The 25562-nt window shown below is 38.4% G+C and overlaps 1 protein-coding gene across 7 annotated transcripts in view; it reads right to left on the reverse strand.

The window, feature by feature from the left end:
• The window catches only part of dixdc1b (DIX domain containing 1b), a 128984-nt gene that overhangs the window by 80170 nt on the left and 23252 nt on the right, over window positions 1-25562 (reverse strand). For 2 of the 7 annotated variants that reach the window (XM_072593247.1, XM_072593246.1), the window contains exons 1-4: window positions 20270-20517; window positions 5372-5501; window positions 4498-4623; window positions 3766-4024 (exon numbers count right to left, since the gene is read on the reverse strand). In XM_072593247.1, coding sequence (XP_072449348.1) covers window positions 3766-4024; window positions 4498-4623; window positions 5372-5501; window positions 20270-20329 — 575 coding nt within the window. In that variant the 5' untranslated portion in view covers window positions 20330-20517. Of the gene's footprint in view, window positions 1-3765; window positions 4025-4497; window positions 4624-5371; window positions 5502-11815; window positions 11944-20269; window positions 20520-25562 lie in introns of those variants that run through there. The other 5 variants (XM_072593248.1, XM_072593249.1, XM_072593251.1 and 2 more) reach the window with 4 other exon arrangements.

Here is a 25562-nt window from a genome sequence, read left to right on the forward strand (position 1 = left end):
CATTTTGAGTTTCTCCAGTATTTTCCTTTATTCTGTGGTGAGTGTGTTCCAGTTTCCTTTTCTGCTTAGGATCAGGGCTATCATTTGCCCAGAAGGCAGAACAGGAACTCCTATTCAGAGGATTTAAACCAATGGGTACCCCAAGAGCAGTATCCTCCAGTACTTATGGGACAATCCCAAAGAAGGAAACATTACATGACTGGACACTACAGCGACCATACCATACATCAAAGACATATCAGAGAGAACTACCTAACTACGGAGAGCCCAGAGAATCTCAGTGGCCCACAAACCAGTACACACCTTGCACCAGCTCCTCACACAGGTTAAAAACCCAATACCTACATCCAACAGGACGAATGTTTTCTAAAAGATACCCTACAAAGACTTTGAAAAAACACTACGAAGGACAAACAGGAAGAAAACTGACCATATGAGTGCACAAATGTCAGCTCGCCACTGCCAGACATAATTCGCACTGTCTCATTTCCAACCACACAGACAACAAAGGACACAAATTCAACTGGGACAATGTAATCATCCGAGCACAGGCAAAACAGAGACACGCCAGAGAATTCCTTGAAGACTGGCATTCCAACCGGAACTCAATCAATTCAGATACAGAACCAGAAGCACCAAAAAACAGAGATATAAGTACCAGGCGGACAGATCACCAACACCTCAGTAAATTTGCACTGATGATGTCATCTAGTGGGGCGACAAAATGTTTGCAGAAAAACACACAGGCTCAGCAAATGAATCCACGGCTTCATCCAGAACCCAAGCTACAAATCTTCTCAAGAACTCTAATCAGTGCTATTAGCGTACAACCCCTAGCAGCTAATTGAAGGTTAGAGCAGACTAAAATCTGAGAACAGATTCTGTCAGTTGTGTAATGATGCATTACAAAAATAAATAAGGACAGTCAATACATGACTGGATAGGGAGTGGAATGTTTCTGCATAAATAGCTATAGAAAAATATGAACATTCTCCAAGTTTCCAATTATGCTTATTAATTTTAGATTGCAAGTCCAGCTTTCACTCATGCAGATATGCGTTTCAATATGTAACAGAATTAAACTGCTGGGAGAATAATGAAAGCAAGGTAACATACATATATAAAACGGAGCATAGAGTTAGGCATGCTTTGCATTAAACATAAATAATCTTTTATTTTTTTTCCAACTAATATTTAAAATTTTTCTTGCTTCCTGTTTCACTGGACCTTTTGTTGGGCAATCACTTCCTGGTCCTCAGTGTATAGTATGAGCTCCAGGCACAATCACAAGTACCATCCCTTTGGATCTTGATTATCACCAAGAACTCCAGGAGTCTTTTGTGGATATACCCATTTCAAACAGGTATGCTGTTTTGGAAAATGTAGGGGGTGATGGATTCTCAGGGGAACGTAGCACGAACAGCCAAGTTTCTGGTATTGAGACTGGCTCTAATGCAACGAGGGGTACATCTGCTTCCAAGACATCAATTGTGTTAGGGGCTTCTCTAGTCCGAGGTAAAGACAGACATTTCTATGGCCAGCAGAGAAAAAGCAGAATGGTGTGTTGTTTCCCTAGTGCTAGGATCAAGGATGTCTCAGAGAGGGTGCAGAATGTTCTCACGGGGGAGAGGGGCCAGCAGGAGGTCATTGTCCACATTGGAACCAACAACATTGGAAGAGAAAAGGTTGAGATTCTGAAGGGAAATTACAGAGAGTTAGGCAGAAATTTAAAAAGGAGGTCCTCAAGGGTAGTAATATCTGGATTACTCCCAGTGCTATGAGCTAGTGAGGGCAGGAACAGGAGGATAGAGCAGATGAATGCATGGCTGAGGAGCTGGTGTATGGAAGAAGGATTCACATTTTTGGTCCATTGGAATCTCTTTTGGGGTAGAAGTTACCTGTACAAGAAGGATGGATTGCACCTAAGTTGGAAGAGGACTAATATACTGGCAGGGAAATTTGCTAGAACTGCTCAGGAGGATTTAAACTAGTAAGGTGGGGGGGGGGTGTGGTGGTGGTGGGACCCAGGGAGATAGTGAGGAAAGAGATCGATTTGAGATGGATACAGCTGAGAACAGAAGTGAGTCAAACAGTCAGGGCAGGCAGGGACAAGGTAGGACTAATAAATTAAACCGCATTTATTTCAATACAAGGGGCCTAACAGGGAAGGCAGATGAACTCAGGGCACGGTTAGCAACATGGGACTGGGATATCATAGCAATTACAGAAACATGGCTCAGGGATTGTCAGGACTGGCAGCTTAATGTTCCAGGATACAAATGCTACAGGAAAGATACAAAGGGAGGCAAGAGAGGAGGGGGAGTGGCATTTTTGATAAGGGATAGCATTACAGCTGTGCTGAGGGAGGATATTCCCGGAAATACATCCAGGGATGTTATTTGGGTGGAACTGAGAAATAAGAAAGGGGTGATCACATTATTGGGATTGTATTATAGACCTCCCCCAATAGTCAGAGGGAAATTGAGAAACAAACTTGTAAGGAGATCTCAGCTATCTTTAAGAATAATAGGGTAGTTATGGTCGGAGATTTTAATTTTCCAAACATTGACTGGGACTGCCATAGTGTTAAAGGTTCAGATGGAGAGGAATTTGTTAAGTGTGTACAAGACAATTTTCTGATTCAGTATGTGGATGTACCAATTAGAGAAGGTGCAAAACTTGACCTACGCTTGGGAAATAAGGCAGGGCAGGTGACTGAGGTGTCAGTGGGGGAGCACTTTGGGGTCAGCGACCATAATTCTATTCGTTTTAAAATAGTGATGGAAAAGGATAGACTAGATCTAAAAGTTGAAGTTCTAAATTGGAGAAAGGCCAATTTTGACGGTATTAGGCAAGAACTTTTGAAAGCTGATTGGAGGCAGATGTTTGCAGGTAAAGGGACAGCTGGAAAATGGGAAGCCTTTAGAAATGAGATAACAAGAATCCAGAGAAATTATATTCCTGTCAGGGTGAAAGGGAAGGCTGGTAGGTATAAGGAATGCTGGATGACTAAAGAAATTGAGGGTTTGATTAAGAAAAAGAAGGAAGCATATGTCAAGTATAACCTGGATAGATCGAGTGAATCCTTAGAAGAGTATAAAGGCAGTAGGAGTATACGTAAGAGGAAAATCAGGAGGGCAAAACGGGGACATGAGATAGCTTTGGTAAATAGAATTAAGGAGAATCCAAAGGGTTTTTACAAATATATTAAGGACAAAAGGGTAACGAGTGAGAGAATAGGGCCCCTCAAAGATCAGCAAGGTTTTAGTTGAGTGGCCCTCCTTAGTGTGTTTGTTTGTTTTTCTCACTCAAGTACAGAATCTTATAGTTTAGAAAACTTAAGTTTATTTGTTTCAAGGGATGTGTGCATCACTAGTTAGGCCAACAGTTATTGCACGCCTATAGTCACTAGAAACAACTGAAACAAGACCAGTTGTTTGTATATTTCGTTTTCAACATATTATATAAGACAAAATAATGAAGAAAAGTTATTTAAGTTTTGTACACAACGGGATGAACAAAAACTTTGGCTGTAGAAAATGTGACTGTGGGGCTTTTCTTTGTAGTTCAATTTTATACACGTATGGAATCCTCTTAATCTGATTCTTAGAATTGTTAGTGCTATCACTAAAATTGCACAAACATATAATCATTTTGCCTGTACAGTGGTCATATTAACACCACACAAAATACCAAAATGATTGAAATACTACAGTAATGTGCAAAAAGTATCATGTTCAGGAATACCAAGAATCCTGTTCTCACCTCTGTACTTCATGTTTGTATCGGAATACTTCCCGTCCAGATCGAGAAACATCTTGCCGAACCTCTGCAAGAGCTGCAGCAGCTGTTTGCACCATGGCAGTAGCAGAAAGGGGCCTGTGATTGTCAGAAGAGGTTGTAGACTTGTTCCTCAAGGGTACTGTGGACCACTGGCTGGCAGATCTAACACCAGATGGTTTGAAGTGAGCTGCCAATGCTAGAATCAGTCTCATTATGCATTTCAGGTTCCCTTCAACGATATCTTGGCAAGAAAAACAACATGTTTATTTCCAATTTTACTTTATCTGTTCTTTGCTTCTCATAATTTTTTAAAAATTAATTGCAAGTGACTCAGCAACAAGATCCATTTGGAACTGAAGGCAATACTGAAACAATACAAATGATTTATGCATGTCGTTAATGCTATAAAATCATACTTGTCACTGTTGAACTGTCAATCATCCCTAAAGTCAGAGAAGGAAGGGCAATTTTCATTGAAAAAGAAATGGAAATGCAAAATATGATTTCCATATTACAAGACAAAGTTGATTGTAACAAAAATAGGACAGAGTGTAACAGGCTGAAGGAGCTGAATGGCCTTCTCTGCTTATAAAAATAGAATTTGACTTAATCAATTCCCCGAAATAGGACCATCTCTCTGATACACCTTGTGGCTTTCTTAAAAAAACTTTAAAATTCCCATGTTAAAGCAACGGTTTGTTATTGTAGACTCACCTCGAGCAAAGGTCTGGTGCATACGGATCTTTTTAGAGGTTATGAACTGCAGCACTTTCTCGACATTTTCTTTCATTTCCTGATGGCTGGTAGGGTTGAAGTAAATGTCACTGAGTTGCTCACCGGCTTCATAAGGGAGCAACAGAAAACAAGTGATTACAGAGAGATAGTGGTTTTAGAAAGTCCACACACACTTTCCTACTGCAAATGTTTCAAACTACAGACATAACATGTTGTTCCACAATTCTGTTCAACAAAAGATGTCACCGCCTGCTGTCCTCAAAGATGTCAACAGACATCAATTCACAGCAAGAAAATGTTTCATGTCTATGATGTTATCTGCACTGAATAATAGTTTTAATGTTTAATTTACACATGTACTGCAATTATATTTTTGCATGATGCATAACTTCTTTCATTAGCTTCAATATTAAACATTCCTCCATGACAAATCCAGTATTTTCAGAGGTTCAAAAATACATCTACCATATTATTTCTCTTTCTAACCTTCTTTATTCTCATAGACATGCATACCCAGCACTGAATTTGTGATTGAGTTCTCAATCAATATGAAGGTAATTTGGATTCTGTCCAAGTCACTGCCCAGGAGGCAACATTGGACTTTGACGTACCCTCTGACAATACCTCATCTGATATTTGTAATTGTTCTGCACAAAATACTTTGTGCATTCATTTTTTCCATAGCATAACTATAAATGTTCCAAAAAGCCTAACATATGATGTCATAAAACCAAATATCCTTGCATTGGCAGATAAAAACTGATAAATATTCTAAAGCCCTTAACCTGTGGGATCCGAATTAAAATATGAACTAAATATTAGGCACTTATGTATATAGCTTACATATACTAACCTACAATCTCAACCAGATGGGTCAGCACCACGCCATCACACAAATCTTGCCGCAAATCCTCTACAGGTTTCAATCCAGGCTTTTTCTTTAACTGGGAGTTTACCCATACCACATAGGACTGCAGCTGTTGCTGTGATACAAGAATTAAAATATTAAATTTTTTACTAACAACTGTCAATTCAAAGATCAAAGTTTTAGTATGATATTTTCATTGTTAAAAGGTAAGACCAAATCACCATAAATCACCAAATTAGCACAAGACCATTGAGCTGCTCACAGATTACAGAGACATGACTGGCGGCACTTTAACTTGTGGGTCACTACACCTAAAGGAAGGGGGACAATTGAAAAGGAGAGTCCTTTGCCGTAACTTCAGCCAGTGCGTGAATTTAACCCATGCTGTTCACATCACTATATGTTGCAAACCGACCATCTAGCCAATTGAGCCTCTACGTACAGGATGACTAAGAAATGGGTGTGAATCTACTTAAACAATTCAAATGATTATTCTTTTTGTATTTTCACACTCTTCCCTAGAAAAGAATAGTGTAAAGTACTGGAATGATTCACTGCTTGACTAACAGTCTGATAGGTTATTTTGCGAAGGCTCCTGTGGTCCTAACCATCTTTACTGCAGCCAAGTCAGTAATTAGCCCTACATAGTGGTCAGCCACTATCCATATTCAGAGAGAGTATCCCACTGAATAAAAATCCAGAAGAACTGAGCAGCAGTTTCACCCTACACTGAACAAGACTGCCTAGAAATTTGAACCTGAATCTTTTGCCTCCCACTCCACCGAAGACTTGCTTCTTTTTGTGTAAAGGAAGCTAATCACCTCAAAGCTGTGGTAAAGAAACAATAATCTTAGAGTTAAAGAAAACTTGGTGCCACCTAAATAAATCTCTCTGCAATGTTAAACAAGTAATAACACTGAACAGCCATTATTACAGTAATAAAAATTAATCCAGTTACAATCCTGCAGAAATAAATAGTAAAGTCAGTTACACATTATACCTTTGAATCCTAGATTTTATTCTGGCATTTAAGCATTCAGATGAAAAAGTTGCTAAGAGTAGTAGTACAAAATGAAATATTATGTAGTTTCAACCAAATTCCATGCAGACAAATTTACGTTTGTGCAAAGTACTGTTCTTGTTCCACAACACTAACATTCTGGGTTTCATTCATATGAAGTTCACAAATATTTGAATAAAATAAAAGTTAAAATGGTGACAACTGATGTGAAGGATCAGAAAAGCCTAACAGCTTAATGTTAGGGAATCATATAGTCAATATGACCATGACTAACATAGTGGTGTTCTTCATTTTGACTTATTACATTAATTAGCAGCAGTATGCCATGAAATTTAACAATTCCATTTGTGGAAATTGCAAAAGAAAAATATTGATGAAAATACTAAAAGCCAACAGCACAATGAATCATCATCGGTCTCCAGAATCATGCTTTGATATCCTTTGAGGGAACAGAGATCTACTCCCAGAGGACACTTCCAGATGAGTCACCGTAGCTAGTGTTTCACTTAAGAAAAATATGTTAATACAGTTGCTTGTAGTGAACCAAAAGAAGTTGTACAGCATTGCATTCAAAAGCTCAGTAAATGATCAAGCTGACTTCAGGTAAACGTGGTTACCTATCGGGTACTTTCTGACCATCTCTGTCAATGATAACTGGGTATATGGCTTTTATCATTAAATTTTAATGCAGCATGAGCAGAAGCAGAGCAGATTCAAATGGCATGATTGAAAGAGAGGAGGACCTGGAAACAAACATCAGCACCAGCACCTGTCATTTGTGGGGAGGCCTACATGACATAAGCTACCAAGTGAAATCAAACAGAAGCATGGGCAACAGTATATCCCTACCCAACGAACTCAATGCATTCTAGTTCGCTTTGAACAGAAGGTCAGTGACATGATGTCACCTTTCCCAATAGCCTTGGATGCACATATACCCATGGTCACCATCACAGACATTAGATCTGTATTCTGGGAGAGTGAACACACATAAAGCAACTTTTCCAGATGGACTCCCCGGCTGTGCACTCCGATCCTGTGCGGACCAGCTGGCAGGAGTATTCACAGTCGATTTAACCTCTCCTTATTGCGATCTGAAGTCCCCAGATGTTTCAAGATGGCTATCATCATCCTAGCGCCAAAGAAAAATCGTGCAGTGTTTCTCAATAACTGCTATCTGGTGCCTCTGATCCCTATCATCATGAAGTGCTTCAAGAGGTTAGTCATGGCTCACAACAAATCGAGGCTCCCAGTCTGCCTTGATTGTTTGCAATTTGCCTACTGGCATAAAAGGTCCACAGCAGATGTCATCTCTCAGGCCCTATACTCATTCCTGGAACATATGGATAACAAGGATACCTATGTCAGGCTCCTGCTTATTGATTACAGTCTATAAACATCATAATTCCAAACAAACTCATCTCTAAACTCAGACACCTACGTCTCGGCTCCCTTCCCTGTAATTGAATCCTCAAATTCCTGATCCCTAGACCTCAGTCAGTAAGACTAGACAACAATACCTCCTCCACCAAAATGCTCAACACCAGTGTTCCACAGGCTACGTACTCAGCCTCCTACTATACTCCTTATACACTCATGTCTGTGTTGGCAAATTCCACTTCAACTTCATTTACAAGTTTGCTGATGATACCACCATTATATGGTAACTATCAAGCAACAATGAGACAGAATTCAGGAAAGAGAGAATAGGGGCTTAGTGGCATGGTGTAAAGACAACGATTTCTCCATCAAAGTCAAAGTAAACAAAATAAAGGAGCTGGTCATTAACTTCAGGAAATAGAGTGGAGGGCACATCCCTGTCTGCATCAATGGTGCTAGTTGAGAGCGTTAAGTTCCTGGGAGTGATTATCATGAACAACCTGTCTGGACCACCTATGTCGACACAATGATCAAGAAAGCACAATAATGTCTCTACTTCCTCAGAAGACTAAGGAAATTCAGCATGTCCTCAAGAATTCTTAATAGTTTTTATAGCTGCACCACAGAAAGCATTCTATCTGGACACTTCACTTTCCACGGCCGCAAGAAACTGCACAGGGTCGCGAACACAGCCCTGTCCATCAAGCAAACCAGCTTCCCATCCACTGACTCAAGAAAGCAATCAACATAATCAAAGGCCCATCCCACCCTAGTTATTCGCTCTTCCACTGGGAAGAAAATATATAAGTGTTTTATACACGCACTTATAGAATAGATTAAAGAACAACTACATCCCTACTGTTATTAGACCTCTGAATGGGCCTCTCAAATTTTAAACTTAACGTTGAACCTGCTCTCAGTGTACCTTCTCTACAGCCGTAACATTGCAGTCTTCACTCTGCTCTACTACCCAATGCACTTTATATGGTATGATCTGCCTGTACTGCACACAAAACAAACCTTTTACTGTACCTAGGTATATGTGACAATAATAATTCAAAATCAAAAAAAAGGGAAAGAAAGAAGAGAGAGAGACACTAGCTGAAATAGCAGTAGGACAAAAAAAAACTTCTAAGAGTGGTCTCACAGGAAAGCTTTGAGTTGGTGGTTTGTTGAGCAGCTGCTGTTCAGAATTGTGTTTCAAATCTACTGATTTGAAACAAGCAATTTCTAAACATTTCACAAGAAAGTAAGAATTCACAAGATAGGTTAGTTACTTGGATAAGGAAAGTATAAGTGCTAACACCAAGTTTGTGGATGATGCAAAAATAAGTAAGAAGGCAAATGATGAAAGTGAATCCAGGAGTCTACAAACGATATAGACAGGTTAAGTGAATAGGCAAAAGAAATTGGCAGATGGAATATAACATGGGAAAAGTGAGATTTTTCAGCTTGGCAGAAACAATAGAGAAGCTGAATATTATACAAATGGAGAAAGTCTGAAGAAAGCTGCAGCAGAGGGATATTTGGAAGTCTTCATGTAAAGATTTATAAAGCTAACATACAAGTTCAGCAGGCCTTGATGCGGTAAATGTAATGTTGGCCTTCATTTCAAAATTTTGCTAAACTACTTAAAGCATGAATTAGATCACACCTGAAATACTAGGAACTGTTTTGGACACTTAACTAAGGAAAGATCTACTGGATGTTGAAAGTAGAAAAGGTTTACTAGGTTATTCCTGGATATGGAGGGATTGTTGAATGAGGAAAGGTTAAATAGTTGAAGCCTGTGCTCAATGGAGTTGAGAACAATGAGAGGCAACATTTTTGAAACTTACAAGATTCTTAGAGGGCTTGACAGGGCAAATGCAAAGAGGTTGTTTCGCTTTATGTGAATGTCCAGAATCAGAGGACATAATTTCAGAGTGATGGGTCAGCCAGTTAGGATGGAGAGGAGGAGGAATTTCTTCTTCAAACGGTAATCAGTCTATGAAATTCTTTACAATAGAGGGCTGTAGAGGTTAGATCATCAAGTATATTCAGAACTGAGATAGAAAGACTTTTTAAACAGCAAGGGAATCAAGGGTTACAGGGAATTGACAAGAAAATAGAATTGAGGATTATCAGATGAGCCATGATATCACTGAACAGTGGAGCATTCAATGAGAATGGCCTTCTTCTGTTCCTATGTCTAATGAGCATATAGGGTTAAACAAGTTAAACTAACTAAAGTTACAGTGAGTAATTTAAAAGTAGCAGTTAAAATATGGAAAGGCAAGTTGGACAAGCAGAATACCTTGTAATTGTATTTAAATTGTAATTTAAAAGTTTGCACTTTAGAAAGTGTCCACAATTTGTCTATATTATAATGAATTCACATTAACAAAACATGCATTATAGTAGAATGACCTGTAGTGTGAAAGGAGAGGAGAAAACATTAAATCTAAATCAGGATTCTGCTGCATGTATGTGACTGCGCGGAGCATAGTTAATAATACTGGGGAGTTACAAGCACAAATTCCTATGTGGGTCTATGATATTATGGTGATATCAGACAATGGCTCAAGGAAGGGCAGGTCTAAATATTAAGTATTTGAAGCTACACTTGGAGCACAGTGATCATTGTGTCATACATTTCGGATGAATGCAGAAAAGGACATTGGTCAACCCAGAGTAAGAATAATCAACTGGCGGAGAACTGACTTCAATGGGACAAGAGCAAGGCTGGACCAGATAGACTGGAATCAAAGGTTGATTGGGAAAACAGCATCTGAACAATCAGCTACCTCCAAAAAGGAGATGGTTTGGGCACAGTCAAGCTATATTACATCAAATATGATGGATGAACAATCCACAGCTCCCTGATGACAAAGGAGGTAATGTTCTCTTTGTACAGTGGTCGCAGACTTTAAGTTTACTTCTGGACTTTCAGTTGAGGAAAACCAGCTGCACAACAAGCTGCTCAGCTCATGTCTCTTGAAGCACCTTTTACTATGAGATCATTCTTTTGCAAGGATGTCTGAATAGAATTCTCTATATTGCATTTCCTGAGCAAGCAGTGACTGCCAAAAACTCAGACAACTGCACATGATTAATAACTGTCACACATGCGAAAACACCACACTTATAGTCTTCGGCACATTCTACGCTTTACCGTTTAAAAAAAAAACCTGAATGACTATCACAGAATACCTATAGTGCAGATAGAGCTATTTGGCCTATTGAGTCTACACCAACCTTCCAAAGAACACCCCACCTAGACCCACTGTCTGCACCCTATCCACGTAACCTTGCATTAACCATGGCTAATCAACCTGGCCTGCACATCCCGACACACTACAGGGTAATTCAGTATTACCAATTTGCCTAACCTGCATATTTTTGGACTGTAGGAGGAAACCAGAGCACCCAATGGCATCCCATGCAGACATGGGGAGAACATGCAAACTCCACACACAGGTATCCAAGGCTAGAATCGAACCCAGGACCCTGGCACTGGGTCATATGCCATCATGCTGTCCCTTGGCCACCACTGGTTAGGAAGTTTTGCTTTTACAGTAAATCTCTAAAGGAAGATTTTTTAAAAATTTCCTTTACCTGAAGAGGTTTTACAGGGAGAAACATTTATATTTTCATATTACAAATTGTGCATTTTAACAAATTCAGCATCTTTACTGCATGTGCTTTGGTTTAAAATCAACCTATTTGGACATGTTATGAAACACTTCTGTGGCCATCACAGTCTGCGGTTGAATCCAGATCTTCTGGCACAGAGGTAGGGACATTACCATTGCATCATAAGACTCAAGCTCTGTTTTATAACGAATCAATAGTTTTGATTTCATGAGAAATCTAGTTTATTAAAATTCTATGTCTAATGTAAAAAAAGCATACAGTTTGCCATGTTGGGATTTATTTAATATTTTTATTCAATGTCGTGACCCAAGGTGCACAGGGATTAGGACAACAGTACATTGCTCCCACCTTCGCCATCTCAGTGTATTATATTCAAATTTTATTTCACATACCATGATGGGTTAGAGAATGCAATTCCTCATGTGTAGCCATTGCCAGCAAATTTAGATGAAACATCAGTACTGAATGAGTCTTTGGATTAGTTTCCACATAAAACAATGATCTATGAGTCACCCTTGTTCTGAAAAAAACCAACAAATGTCCTTTTAGTAAAAACATGTGTGTCCAGTCTGAGAAAGATTTTGATATGGGTTTTCATAGCACTGCTTATGAATTAGCAGTTCATGTTGAGTATAACTTCCTTCATTTGACAGCTGCCAGCATTCTTGGATTCAGTCCAGCTCGGCAACTGCGAAAAATTCATTCTAAGCAACAAGAGTTTACCACAGCTGCAGGGGTGCCCTTGTTCACCCCCAGCTCCCATACAATATTACTAAGCAGACAGAGGATCCCCAGCCTAGTGCCTCAGAGAGAAATATGATAGCTGCACTATTCATATTAAATTGCACCATTAGGACAGTCTGGCTGACCTTAGGGCTACTGATATAGCTTGTTACCTCTTGTCTGAATCAATAAAGGGATTTGTTTCCAACAGTAAGTACAAAGTTTGTCATTATAGGTACCATTTTTACTGGAACCATCTATTGCAAACAATTCTCAAGTTTGAAGTTCTCACCCAATTTAAGTGCCTTCATGGTTTTCCCTTTCTCATTTCTATAAGTTACTCAAGCACTACATCATGCCCCTTTGAAGAAACTTCATACACATTCCCTCTCCTGTTAGCGTCAACACTCAAACATTCTGGAATTCGCTTCATAAAATGATTTGCCCCACTACCTTCCTCATTTTCTTTACAATCCTCTCTAAAACGCATCTCTGAATATCCATTATGTTTACATCATCTATTTTTTTTCTGATTTTGACTGTGAAGCACCATGGTTCATCTTTCATAATACTAAAGGGACAATACTATTTTGAATACGTGAATGTATCCACAGAGGTGCACTCAATTCAATTTTAATTAAATCTGGATACTCAGTGGTAGAAAATAAATTATCATTATCTTTTTGCTTTCTAACAGCATTAGTTGTTCCCCAATGTCTGTTATTTTAAACTCACATCTGGAAAATTTATAAAGCTTATAAATCATTTGCATCCTGGAGTTGTTAAAAATAATTATATTTGTCTCTTTCATTAACTATGTGTTTGCAGCATCTCTACTCTAGTTAAAATCCACAGGCATAAAAGTACTGAGCAGCTATACAAAGCAGGCTCCCATTCTGATTATTGACACATGTTGGAACATGTCAGCCTTAGTAGTCATGCCTCTGCAGATAAGTAACCTGCTGATGTTCACAATCTAGGTTCAGATATGCAAACGTGTATTGTACTGAGGTAGCAGAGCAAATCATTTCGTAGAGTCATAGAGATGTACAGCATGGAAACAGACCCTTCAGTCCAACCTGTACACGCCGACCAGATATCTCAACCCAATCTAGTCCCACCTGCCAGCACCCGGCCCATATCCCTCCAAACCTATTCATATGCCCATCCAAATGCCCATCTAAATACCAGCCTCCACCACATCCTCTGGCTGCTCATTCCATACACGTACCATCCTCTGCGTGAAAAGGTTGCCCCTTAGGTCTCTTTTATGTCTTTCCCCTCTCACCCTAAACCTATGCCCTCTAGTTCTGGACTCCCCGATCCCAGGGAAAAGACTTTGTCTATTTATCCTATCCATTCTGAATGTTCTAGAGCATTGCCTGTAGCAAGAGAAGCTGTGAAAAAAAAAATTGGAGCAATGACAATTTTATGAAGTCGACTCGGTGCTTAAAAAAAGGACTGAACAAGAATAATTACAGGAACAAATGATTAAATACTCCATGGAGTACTCTGGTTGCAAAGTTTCGAGAATACGAATTGTCATCTACGAAATGTGATTGGTTATGGTTGAATAATAAAAAAGTGAAAGTGAGGGCTGCTGATGTTGGAGGGTCGAAAAGTGTGGCACAGGAAAAGCACAGCAGGTCAGATAGCATCCGAGGAGCAGGAAATGAAGGGCTTATACCCGAAACATCAACGCTCCTGCTCCTCAGATGCTACGTGACCGACTGTGTTTTTCGTGCGCCACACTTTTTGATCATTGTTGAATGATGCAGATAACATCAAAACCTTAGAGATTCAGCTCATTTAAACTTTACAGATCATTGAGAAGTTTATAGACATATATCTTTGATAAGTCTAGTTGTATGTCTTCAGAGCATTTCATACATTGGATTTAATTTGAATGGTGCTCTGCTGGAAGGAACTGTCTTCCTTATATCAAGCAATCGCAGATGACAGTCTTTTTTGTTGCAGCATCGATGTTTCTTGTTAAAATCCAATTCTATACTTTGCAAATACCTGATTTTTGTGTTTGTCCTTAACACAATAAAGGCATACTTCAAAACAGGCTTCACATTTTGCACATTGCTCATGTAAAGAAAGATTTTTTTCATAGGAAGGCAAAACAGTAGAAGTTGACCCAGAGAGGAAAACGGATAAAGTTGAAAGAAGGCAAGTTAATACCAAACAAATTAAGTTCTGAAGAGATCATTGAAAAGGATGGATAGAAGTGGCAAAAAAGAGGGATCTATGAGAAAAGTATCGTTGGGTAAAAGGTAGAATGGCTAAAAAGAAAACAGTAGTTGCTCAAGAGTTGGGAATAAGAGGACACGGCAAGTCAGAGAACTGGAATGCACATGTGGGACATGGGCTTTTTTTCCTGAAAGGATTCCTTGTTTTACCATGTGTCACGCTACATCACCTTGTGCAATTGGAGGCAATAAATGCAAAACCCTATGGCAAACTATAATGCCCAAGTAGCTTCTTACGTTACACACTATAAAACGAACATTGCTATAGTGTAAAATAACAAGTGTATAGACTAATCAGTCCGTTTTCTTTTTGAAATTCTGAAATGCATTTGCAGTCATTCTACAGGGTAATGTTTTCATACAGATACAGAAAAGTGGGAAAGTGATAGGAAAACTGAAAAGGCATTGCACTATAAAACAAGAAAGGAATCAATACAACGTATTGAAAGTTGCTGACCATGCGCATCTGTCCTGATCATTTCTCACTAGCTATAAAAGGTCACAGATCATATGAACTTGCCAAATAACATTCTGAAACTTAAGGGTATGTTTGTGATTTAATCGGATCTAACTGAATATCATTTTCCGTGAAATGGTCTAGTATAGTGCAATACAGCCATAAGAAACACCACAACTAAGTCCAGTCCTAAACTCGCACAACACTCACATGATAACACGTCAGCATTCAGGAAGGAGAATCCTGGCCAAAGTTCTGTGGAACACCTAATGCTTTTACAGCTAAAATGTACTGTATAAGCTCCACATTTCAAGGATAAATACTGGGACCTTCCTATTGCACATAACCCAAATCACAAAATATATTGTTTCTTTTTATTGTAATGTTAAGATTACACCAATATTTGCTTAACATGGAAGGTTTAGTCCAATGCATGACCACAGAATTCTAAATATTGTTTGGGTGATAGGTAGCAATTGTTGGTAAAGAGGAAAACATATAAGCGTTAAAAATCAAATCTTAAAATGGAACATGTTGCAAATAAGTTAACGTATGAAAAGATATTGATCCATATTGGTTATAAACATTCAAGACTTGACGAAAACTAACAAAGGTAACCTCAAATGTTCACATGCTCGTTCTCTTTTGGAGGTACTGTACATCTATTTGTTTTATTTGAACTTATTCCTATCACTTGATCAATCTTTGTTTCATGTTAAAGACTTAATTGGAAAAAGATCTGTTTGTCGACACCAGTACACGAATGGCGATTGCCAACAATGCATACACACTGTTAATTATTATGCAGAATATTAAGCCAATTTTCCAAACTGAAAATAAAAAGCTTTAACAGTTTATTTCTATCTCATGATATACCATTTCATTAAAACTGTATTAACTGATTTTTACAAATATTTATGATGATATTTGAGAGACATTACCAGTGATGCACGCGCTTGTTGGTCTCAACAAGAGCAGCCATTTGGAAAATACACATTCTGAATTAACAGCATGTTTATTATTACTTTGTGACTTTAAATTTCAATATCTTTGGACATATTAGTATTGGTATCAACAACATTATGTTTCTTTGCATTATGCTGTATTTATGTTTATAATATTTCACTATGACTTCTCAAACAATCATAATAGTCTGCTCGATGATGATGATGATGATGATGATGATGATGATGATATAGATCTACTGAATTCACTTCCTCCTTCAAAAGTCATAACTTGTGCAGCACAGGAGGCTAATTGGCACATTGTAATTGTTTTGGCTCCTTGAAGGAGCAATTCACCAACTCAACACCAACAAAAACCTCATTCCCCAGCTTTTTCTTTGTAACACTAAAGAGTTTTTCCTTTCAGATAACAATCTAATTCCATTTTAAAAGCCTTGAACAAAGCTGCTTCTGCTAGACTTTCCAGCCACAGATTATTCATGTTACTACTGGAGTAAACTCAAATGACTCAAAAAGTAAAGTTGTCAGTTTGATAGCACACAAACCATCGATCTTCATTGTGCAGAAGAGGAAAAAATAGTAACCATTGATGGTTCTTATGTACCTCATAGCTGATTGATGAGCAGCAAATGGTGCAATGCAACATGATTGCATGTCCATTAAAAAGTAGACTTTAGCATCAAAACACAGCAACAGATTGAGACATTATAACTGCCTTTAAATCATCTGGTAATCCGGTATTGTAAATTTTCTATTTTTAAAAAGAAAATCGGAAATTTTGTGCACAAAGTGAAGTACAGTAGGAAATGGAACAGTTTTTATATTTCAAGATCAATAGTTAGCATGACGCATTCCTAAACCAAATGCAACATGGTTAAACTAGGTCCAATTTTCACTCGAAGTGCATCATTTAGAGAGTTGCAAAATAGGATTCTCTTTACTCTGATCCAGTAAATAATTTTACTCCAGCCCAAGGAGAACCTTTTTTTTTGTCAAAGTGACATTTTTTATGTCCCACATCTCATGTTTCTTTCTTAATGAGTTCACTTTATTGCCTTCTAATTGATGCCACATTGAAGTGAGCTTAACCTTCCAAAATAAATTCCAAAATAGCCAACAGAAAAGGATATTGTAATCACATTGGTCCAAATTATACTGATTTTGGATTTCAAAGACATAAGGTTTGTACATAATATCACCATACTCTATTCTCAACCTTACATCAACAAACAATACACAAGTGGAACATTTTACTTGCCTTATGATGTTCCATTAAAAGCTCTGACTGCAATATGCACTGAATCCTTCAATTAGAAGCTGATCTCAAATTTTCCTTATATTGCTGTACTGCAGCAGTCACAATCCCTAGTTCTTCATTATGAAGTGACTACTCAGCTGTGTATCTGTAGTTTGCTTGGAAGGAATCAATGACAGCCAATTTTTAAAATTAAAGATAAGATAAGAAAAAAAATGAAGTACAGCAATTACAAAACAATGGTTGGAAATAAATTATTTTTAAGATGTTGGGTCCTTTATGGTTTAAAACTGTGATGAAAAGGAATTTATTTTATGCAAGTCCTGAACCTTTAGAATTTTCTACTTCAGAGAGCAATGGAGGCTGAGTCATTGAATATTTTCAAAGCTGAGGGAAGCAGATTTTTGAACGTATGAGAGTCAAAGATTTTGGGGGTCAGACAATGTGAAGTCAAGGCTTGGATCAGATCAGCTATCATCCAATTGAATTACAGAATAGTCTCAAGGAGCAGTATAGCCTACTCATATTTCCTTTGTTCTTATCTTGCATTTAAAGCAATCAAAACCAATTCAATTAAATATTTCTCAATTATTCCATTCTACCTGTAGCACTACATGCAGAGTTCAAATAAGTGATTGCAAATTGACAAGGTGATGAAAATAATCACAATTTGCTTACTTCAAGCATAGATGTGGAATTCTTTGCACAGCATTAAGTACATTACAAATCAGTGTCCTTATGTCTCAAATTATTGTACAGCAGTGTTTCAGAACATTTATTGACTAGGAGTTCATAATTAACGAGTGCTACATAGTGCACTCAGCATATCACATCAATGTTAACTGTGAAAACTTAATTATTTGGAGTGAATATGTTGAACTCACACTGAATAACATTATTGAATCATAAAAAGCAATAATATTTGTTACACCACCAGTTAACTTACTGTAGTAGTGAGCAATGTGGTGTCACTGAGCAAAATCCAAGAGGTTATTCTTGCTCGCCTTAAATTTGTTTCAACTACTGACATTGCACATTCTTAAGCAATATCACTGTAAAAATCTATATTAATAATTAAGTATCTGAAATAATAGATATTAAGGTATTGTCCTGAAACTCTACTTCAAATCTTCCATATATGAATTTTGAAAAAAACTACATGGCTTTAGGGGAAGGATCAGGGAGTGAGATTAATTGGATAACTGTCAAAGAGCTAGCACGGTACAAGAGGCTGAGTGGCCACCTTCATAATTTCAGTTTGAGGGCCATGGAAGTAAAGTAGTGCATTCCTTAACTCCCTCAACGAAGTCAGTATAAATTGGTGAGTGAACTTGTCATTTTGGTAACATACTGCTGTCTTTCTTTTTCTTGCTGTAAATATAACATGTGGTTGGCCTGACAGATACAGAAAAAAATGGTGTGGTTAGGTAGACACAATTGCTTACAACAATAACATCTAATGGTTTTTATACCAGAGTTTTGCAAGAGAGGAAAAAAAACTTGTGTTAATGACTGCTTTGAAGTTTTTAGTTGTACATAATGAGCTCACAAGGGACTTTTTGAAGTTGCAGTGTCAGAACGTAGACACTTAATTACTTTTTAAACAATGCATCCACGAGTTGCATTTATATACACCACATATCGATAAAGATCAGGAGACAACTCAGAAAATGGCATGTGAGTTGTTAACTTATGAAGCTCTGCTATTTAATCACACATTTGAAAAGAAGCAAAAGAAGAATTCTACCCATGTGAAAGGCCCAGATTCTACCCAGAGGTAAATTTTAATCAGTAATGCCATGCTTTTAGTTTAATCGCCAAGCAGGATAACATTCAAACATAGAATAGTGACAGTTATTCTTACACTTTTACAGTCAAATTGCTGAAAGTAATTTTATACTTTAATCTTAAGTGAAATTTTGGTTACAAATTTTTTGATCTTTGCAATTAATTTCATGGTTCCTCTCATTGTAATACAAATCTAAAACCAAACTAATTAAAAAATATATACACAAATAATAACTTGATAATCCAACTTCTTTTTGCCTCCAATGGTCACCATCAAATACAGAAGATGCATATAAAGATCTAATTCTCCACAGCCTGATGTTATTAGCTGCTGAGAGCACCAACAGGTCAAGTTGAATCACTTAAAGGCAAAATCATGTGCAAGCAACTGCCGAGAGATAAAGCAACCCAAAGCCCTTCCAATACTAACTTACACCCCTACCCCAACAACCACTGCTTCAAAGCAAATAAAAAGCTATTGCCATTTTTCTTGTTAGACACCTCCAATGGCTTTTGCTTCAAATTTAATTTTTCAGGAATTTCACTATTGCAGATGTAGGTTTTGTTCCCAAATTAAAATTTAGTGATTTTAACCCATATATTCCCTTTTACTACTATGTTAAAAAATAACTTGGGTTGGATCTCTGCTCAGCATGTGAACCAGCCCTATGACCCTTATTACTTTCTGCATCTCAAGCAAAATAGGAACTATTGTAATAATAGTTATGCCATCCACTAGTATTAGGCATGTTTCATGTTATTCAGTCTTAAAATGTGGGCTGCAGAACAATACTTTAAATAAGCTTTATTTGCATGAGAAGTCAATCAATTTCTTCCCAAAAACCTTTGACACATTATATCCTTGAACATGAGGCAACTTAGAAAGTCTAATTACAAATTAAAATTATTATTTTCTTTTGAATATTTCTTGATTGACTCCAAACATAGAATCTTTAAGTACTTCTTTGAAGTGATATAATTCAGGGAAAATATATTTGAATGCTTTGAAAAGATTTACTGACATATATGGTAGCTATTTTGTGCATTACATTTAATACTAACTTGACAAGCCAAACCCCACTTACTGTAATATTGAGAGGAGTCAAACATTCATGCATGTACAATAGGCTTAAGACTAAACATAAATGCATTCAGACCATATAGTTCATTTAATCAACTCCACATGGGACATTTAAATAATTAGAACCTAGAAGCCCTACACATCACGGCAGCAAGAAGCTTTCTATTTCACGATAAAAGGCTTCTACATCTTCCTAGTCTGAACACTCTATTCTGAACACATTACATCCCGCTGTACATTCTATGAGAAACAGCTGTTACGAGGTTAACTGACTAGCTTGAGGCCAACACATGCCCCAGTCATTACTTTCAGTATTATTTACCTCTGTGAATCCCTCTTGCAGAACATCCAGCAAATTTCCTTTGGCTAGGCAGGCAATCATTTTAATTAAAGTTCCAAGATCAAGCAGAAGATTGGGTGAAAAGAAATTCAGACCCTCAAATTGGGAGAATTTTTCCTTCCAAAACAACACGGTTAAGAGACTATGAGAAGGCAATTTCTTCCCATTCCATACATGCAAACTGTTACCTTCATGTTAAACAGGATGAGAGTATTAAAGACTGCAGAGCAGAAGAGAGAGAACAGAGTGAGCATGCTCAGCAGCCAACCAGTCATGTTTGAGAGGATTAGGCATGACTGAATTGTCATGACGACAGTTCGCCACAGGATGAGGGGGTGGGCACTGTCTAAAAATGCAACCTACAACAGATGGTGAGTTTTCAAGCAGTTTTCAAAAATCATTTTGTTTTAGAACAACAATTTGAATCTAACAAAGCTTCTGCCTGCAACGTGAATTACTCACAACTGAAAAGAAATTAGTCATCCAAGTTGAAAATGTTTGAACTTGTGTAGAATACAGGGAACTGTCAGCTAATTTCAAACCATTAAAATGACACAGTCTAATTTTAATACTTTAATACTTGTGCACTAAAATGCACAAGTAGCTAAAAGTACTTAGAATAAGTAATTATGTAGATTATTAAAAGTAGGTCATTGTATATATATTTTAAACTTCCCAAACAATCCAAAGGATAGTTCAGAAGGATTCCGAGCAATTTGCTTCCAAACAAAAAGGATTCTGAAAAGGTTAAGTCCAACATATGATCAGCAGTCTCTGCCACAAGTAAGGTCTTGGGTAAATGGATTGCTTGCACGTTTGCGTGCTCCTTCCAATTTCTGGACTATGCCTCTGTGTTCTGAAGTGTTTTGATTTCTTTGGGCCTCACAAAACTGCATTCTCCACTTTGGTAGATCAAAGTCAGGATAGTCAGCATAAGTCAGCAAGGATGTTTGACCTATTCAGGAATGCTATAATTTCATCCCTCAAGCAGTGCTGCTGTTCTCCTAGGAGTCTCCTGTCACAATCAAGTTCTGAGCAGAGCAGTTACATTGGGAATTTGGTGACAGGCACACAAATTACATCTGATCTCCAGCATCTGCAGTCCTCACTTTCTCTTACACAAATTACATGTCCAATACTGCAGAATTGATTTTGAGTGATGCTGGGTAAATTAGCTTTGGAGACAATGCTACTGTTGGCCACCGTTATTGCCACTGGATTTGGAGGATATTGCAAAGGCACCATTGGTGGTACTGCTCCAGTGTTTTGAGGTGCCTGCAAAGGTTGTTCAAGTCTTAGAGGCATTCAGAAGCACAGGCATCATTGCTGGCTGACAAACTATAATCTTACTCTCTCTCACATTTGTGATCCTGATGCTCAGAGTACTCTGTCAACAGAAAACTGAGCTGAAACCCTGAGAGCCATTTTCCTTATTGTAATTCTGCACCTCGCCTGCAAGAAAATATCCACATACTTAGAGACAATCTACAGAACAGACGTCAAACTGTTCAATCCACGCTACCTTCGATCAAAAACTGAAACCAATCCAACCTCAATCATACAGGTTCATTGTACAGATGATGTCAGTATCTGCTCTCACATAGAAACTGCATTCCAAGTCTTTGACCTTCTCCAAAGCATTTGAAAAAGTGGACCTTTCCCAAAACACCCAGAAAACTAAGGGTACACTTTCTTTTATCCATGTAGATGGTGAGATGGGGAAACAATTTGGCAAGTTTTCTTGGAGAGAAAGTCATCCCTTTATCACTATTTTTCTATTTAATTTCAGGCCCAGTAAGCTTGAAATCTAATCTTTCCTGCCGCTGCATAGACCTCTGAGGACTGTTAGTGTTGCAGCCTCTGAAAGCAGAAGCTATGCATTGGAATGTCAATCTGCATCCAGGGAGCATTGTGATGGCTCAGATGGAATGTTGCCCATGGGCAGCCTTCTTTTTTGTTAATTTAACCTATTTTTGTAATCAGTCTATTCAGAGATGCTATTACACACCTCTGGTCCAGAGGTAGGGTCACTACCATTGTGCCACAAGCAGCCTTCTTGACCAGTCACTGCTTAAGTAGCTACTCAATGATCACTTAAAGGTCTCAACTCAACATTTCCCCAAAGGAACCTACCCTCCAAGCACTACCACTGTTTGGTGACAGTGTGGGATTAGAAAAAAAGTAAAAGAAAAATAACTCCCTTCCCACCTAGGAAGGAAGACAGCTGGTTTCCCAACTGTGAAAACAAGGTGACCTACTTGCCAGTCTTGAGGAAGACATGTAAAATTAGAGAAGGGACCCAGTTGTCCCAAAATTCCTGTCTTCCAAAGATGGTCTTCAAACATTCCACTCGCAACCAACTTAACCATTCTGTTCCAGGATCTGAATATTACAACTTGAAATGGTGATCAACATACTCATATGTAGATGATATTTAAAGGAGAAACATTGTGTGGCAATGGTGGTGTTGGTCGTGGTGTATTACAGTTCATTCAGGGAGTCCAAGTTGGTGTGGCAACCTGTTGTGTGTCTTGTGCCATGAATAGTGATGGTACAGGGACCAATAATCTTTCTATCACATGGGATGTCCAGGAAACTAGTCCACCTGCCATTGACATGTGCCCCAGTCATAGCAAAAATGGCAGCCATCGACAAAAATCATTAGTTCTGTCATTGATTGCAGAACGTGCCATTTATTCAGTGGTGTAAATAAGAACTGGTTATGTTTCACGTATATGGTTTCCCTGGAATTAGTCAGCCATATAAAATTGATAACCATCTTCATGCCTGAGTGCTTAGATATGCTAATCCTGGTGTCTGAACACAAGGTGGTCAGATTAGATTTGGTAGGAGCAGGTCTTAGCTCTGTTATATGTTTGTATAGACAAAGTGTCCTTTTGAAGGGGTAATGTAACTCTTTGGATATGTTCTCAGGACACAATTAAGGGAAGTCAGGTTCCTTTTGAGGTAAGGTGCCCTTTATGATTGATAAAACCAAGCATGAGTGTACATACAGAGTGTATAAACTCATGGAACTATGAAGCTCATTGAATGATTGGAAACAATGGTCAAAATTGTCAAGAGGAACTGTCAAAAACAACTTTCAAATGGATCAAGATGAACTGATAAGAAGAACAGTCAAAACACATCTCAAACATGTCAAATGGAATTGTAAGAAATGCCTGCCAAAGAAAGCTGTCAAGGCATTTAAAAGCCTTACCCTTTAAATTTTCAGAAAGGATTGTCTAGCATAATTTTTATTTAATTCCTTACTCTTCAGGGCTTCTATTACAGGATTATTGCCGCGTGACTGATTTCACAGCTAACCATTATTGGAGTTATTAATTGTTTTTCAACAGAGTGAAGCCAATAAAAAACAAATTAGGAAAATCATAACAAAGGCTAGCAATTGACTATTAGCCATTTTATACTATTCCCTAGGTCAGAACTAATCCCAAAATCTTTATTTTATGACACTCTTTCTTTGCTTCAAAAATTCACATAACAATTGCTGTAATGTGGAACTGATTCCAAGGAAATTTAATGACTAACTCTAATTCATTGTGCCAAATTAGTTCTGTTCATACTGACAGCTGGAACCAGATTTTCAAAAAGGTGATTAGGCAAAATCTGAGTTGATGAACTCAGCTGCATCACTCTCACAAGGTATTATTTGAATACTCAAAGATTGTGAGAAGATTTGTAGCTCGGGTGCTCGTTGTTGTGGTTCTGTTCGCCGAGCTGGGAAATGGTGTTGCAGACATTTCGTCCCCTGTCTAGGTGACATCCTCATTGCTTGGGAGCCTCCTGTGAAACGCTTCTGTGATGTTTCCTCCGGCATTTATAGTGATTTGTATCTGCCGCTTCCGGATGTCAGTTCCAGCTGTCCGCCGCAGTGGTCAGTATATTGGGTCCAGGTTGATGTGCTTATTGATTGAATCTGTGAATGAATGCCATGCCTCCAGGAATTCCCTGGCTGTTCTCTGTTTGGCTTGTCCTATAATAGTAGTGTTGTCCCAGTCGAATTCATGTTGCTTGTCATCTGAGTGTGTGGCTACTAAGGATAACTGATCGTGTCATTTTGTGGCTAGTTGGTGTTCATGGATGCGGATCGTTAGCTGTCTTCCTGTTTGTCCTATGTAGTGTTTTGTGCAGTCCTTGCATGGGATTTTGTACACTACATTGGTTTTGCTCATGCTGGGTATTGGGTCCTTCATCCTGGTGAGTTGTTATCTGAGAGTGGCTGTTGGTTTGTGTGCTGTTATGAGTCCTAGTGGTCGCAGTAGTCTGGCTATCGGTTCGGAAATGCTCTTGATGTATGGTAGTGTGGCTAGTCCTTTGGGTTGCGGCATGTCCTCGTTCCGTTGTCTTTCCCTTAGGCACCTGTTGATGAAATTGCGCGGGTATCGTTTTTGGCGAATACATTGTATAGGTGTTCTTCTTCCTCTTTTTGCAGTTCTGGTGTACTGCAGTGTGTTGTTGCCCTTTTGAATAGTGTCTTGATGCAACTTCTTTTGTGTGTGTGTTGGGGTGGTTGCTTTCGTAGTTCAGGACTTGGTCTGTGTGTGTGGCTTTCCTGTATACCTTTGTGGTGAATTCTCCGTTAGGTGTTCTCTGTACCATCACGTCTAGGAATGGGAGTTGGTTGTCCTTTTCTTCCTCTCTAGTGAATCGGATTCCTGTGAGTGTGGCGTTGATGATCCAGTGTGTGTTCTCTATTTCTGTGTTTTGAATGATTACAAAGGTGTCATCCACATATCTGACCTAGAGTTTGGATTGAATTTGCAGTAAGACTGTTTGTTCTAATCTTTGCATTACCGATTCTGCTATGAGTCCAGAGATGGGTGAGCCCATGGGTGTGCCGTTGATTTGTTCATATATTTGGTTGTTGAATGTGAAGTGTGTTGTGAGGCACAGGTCCAGTCGTTTGAGTATGCCATCTTTGTTGATAGGTTCAACGTCCTGTTGTCTGTTCTGTATGTCCAGCAGGTTGGCTATTGTTTCTCTGGCTAGGGTTTTGTCGATAGAGGTAAACAGTGCCGTTACATCAAATGAGACCATGGTTTCTTCCTTGTCTATGTGTATATTTCTGATGATGTGTTGATTGTATAGAGTGTCTGGATCCGCTGATCAGGTGTTTCAGTTTCTGCTGTAGTTCTTTAGCCAGTTTGTGTGACAGTGTCCCTGGTAGTGATATTATGGGTCTGAGTGGGATGTCTGGTTTATGCACTTTAGGTAGTCCTAAATTCAACCCAAACTCTGGGTCAGATATGTG

The sequence above is a fragment of the Chiloscyllium punctatum genome, chromosome 23 (genome assembly GCF_047496795.1).
Source record: "Chiloscyllium punctatum isolate Juve2018m chromosome 23, sChiPun1.3, whole genome shotgun sequence".
NCBI classification, from domain to species: domain Eukaryota; kingdom Metazoa; phylum Chordata; class Chondrichthyes; order Orectolobiformes; family Hemiscylliidae; genus Chiloscyllium; species Chiloscyllium punctatum.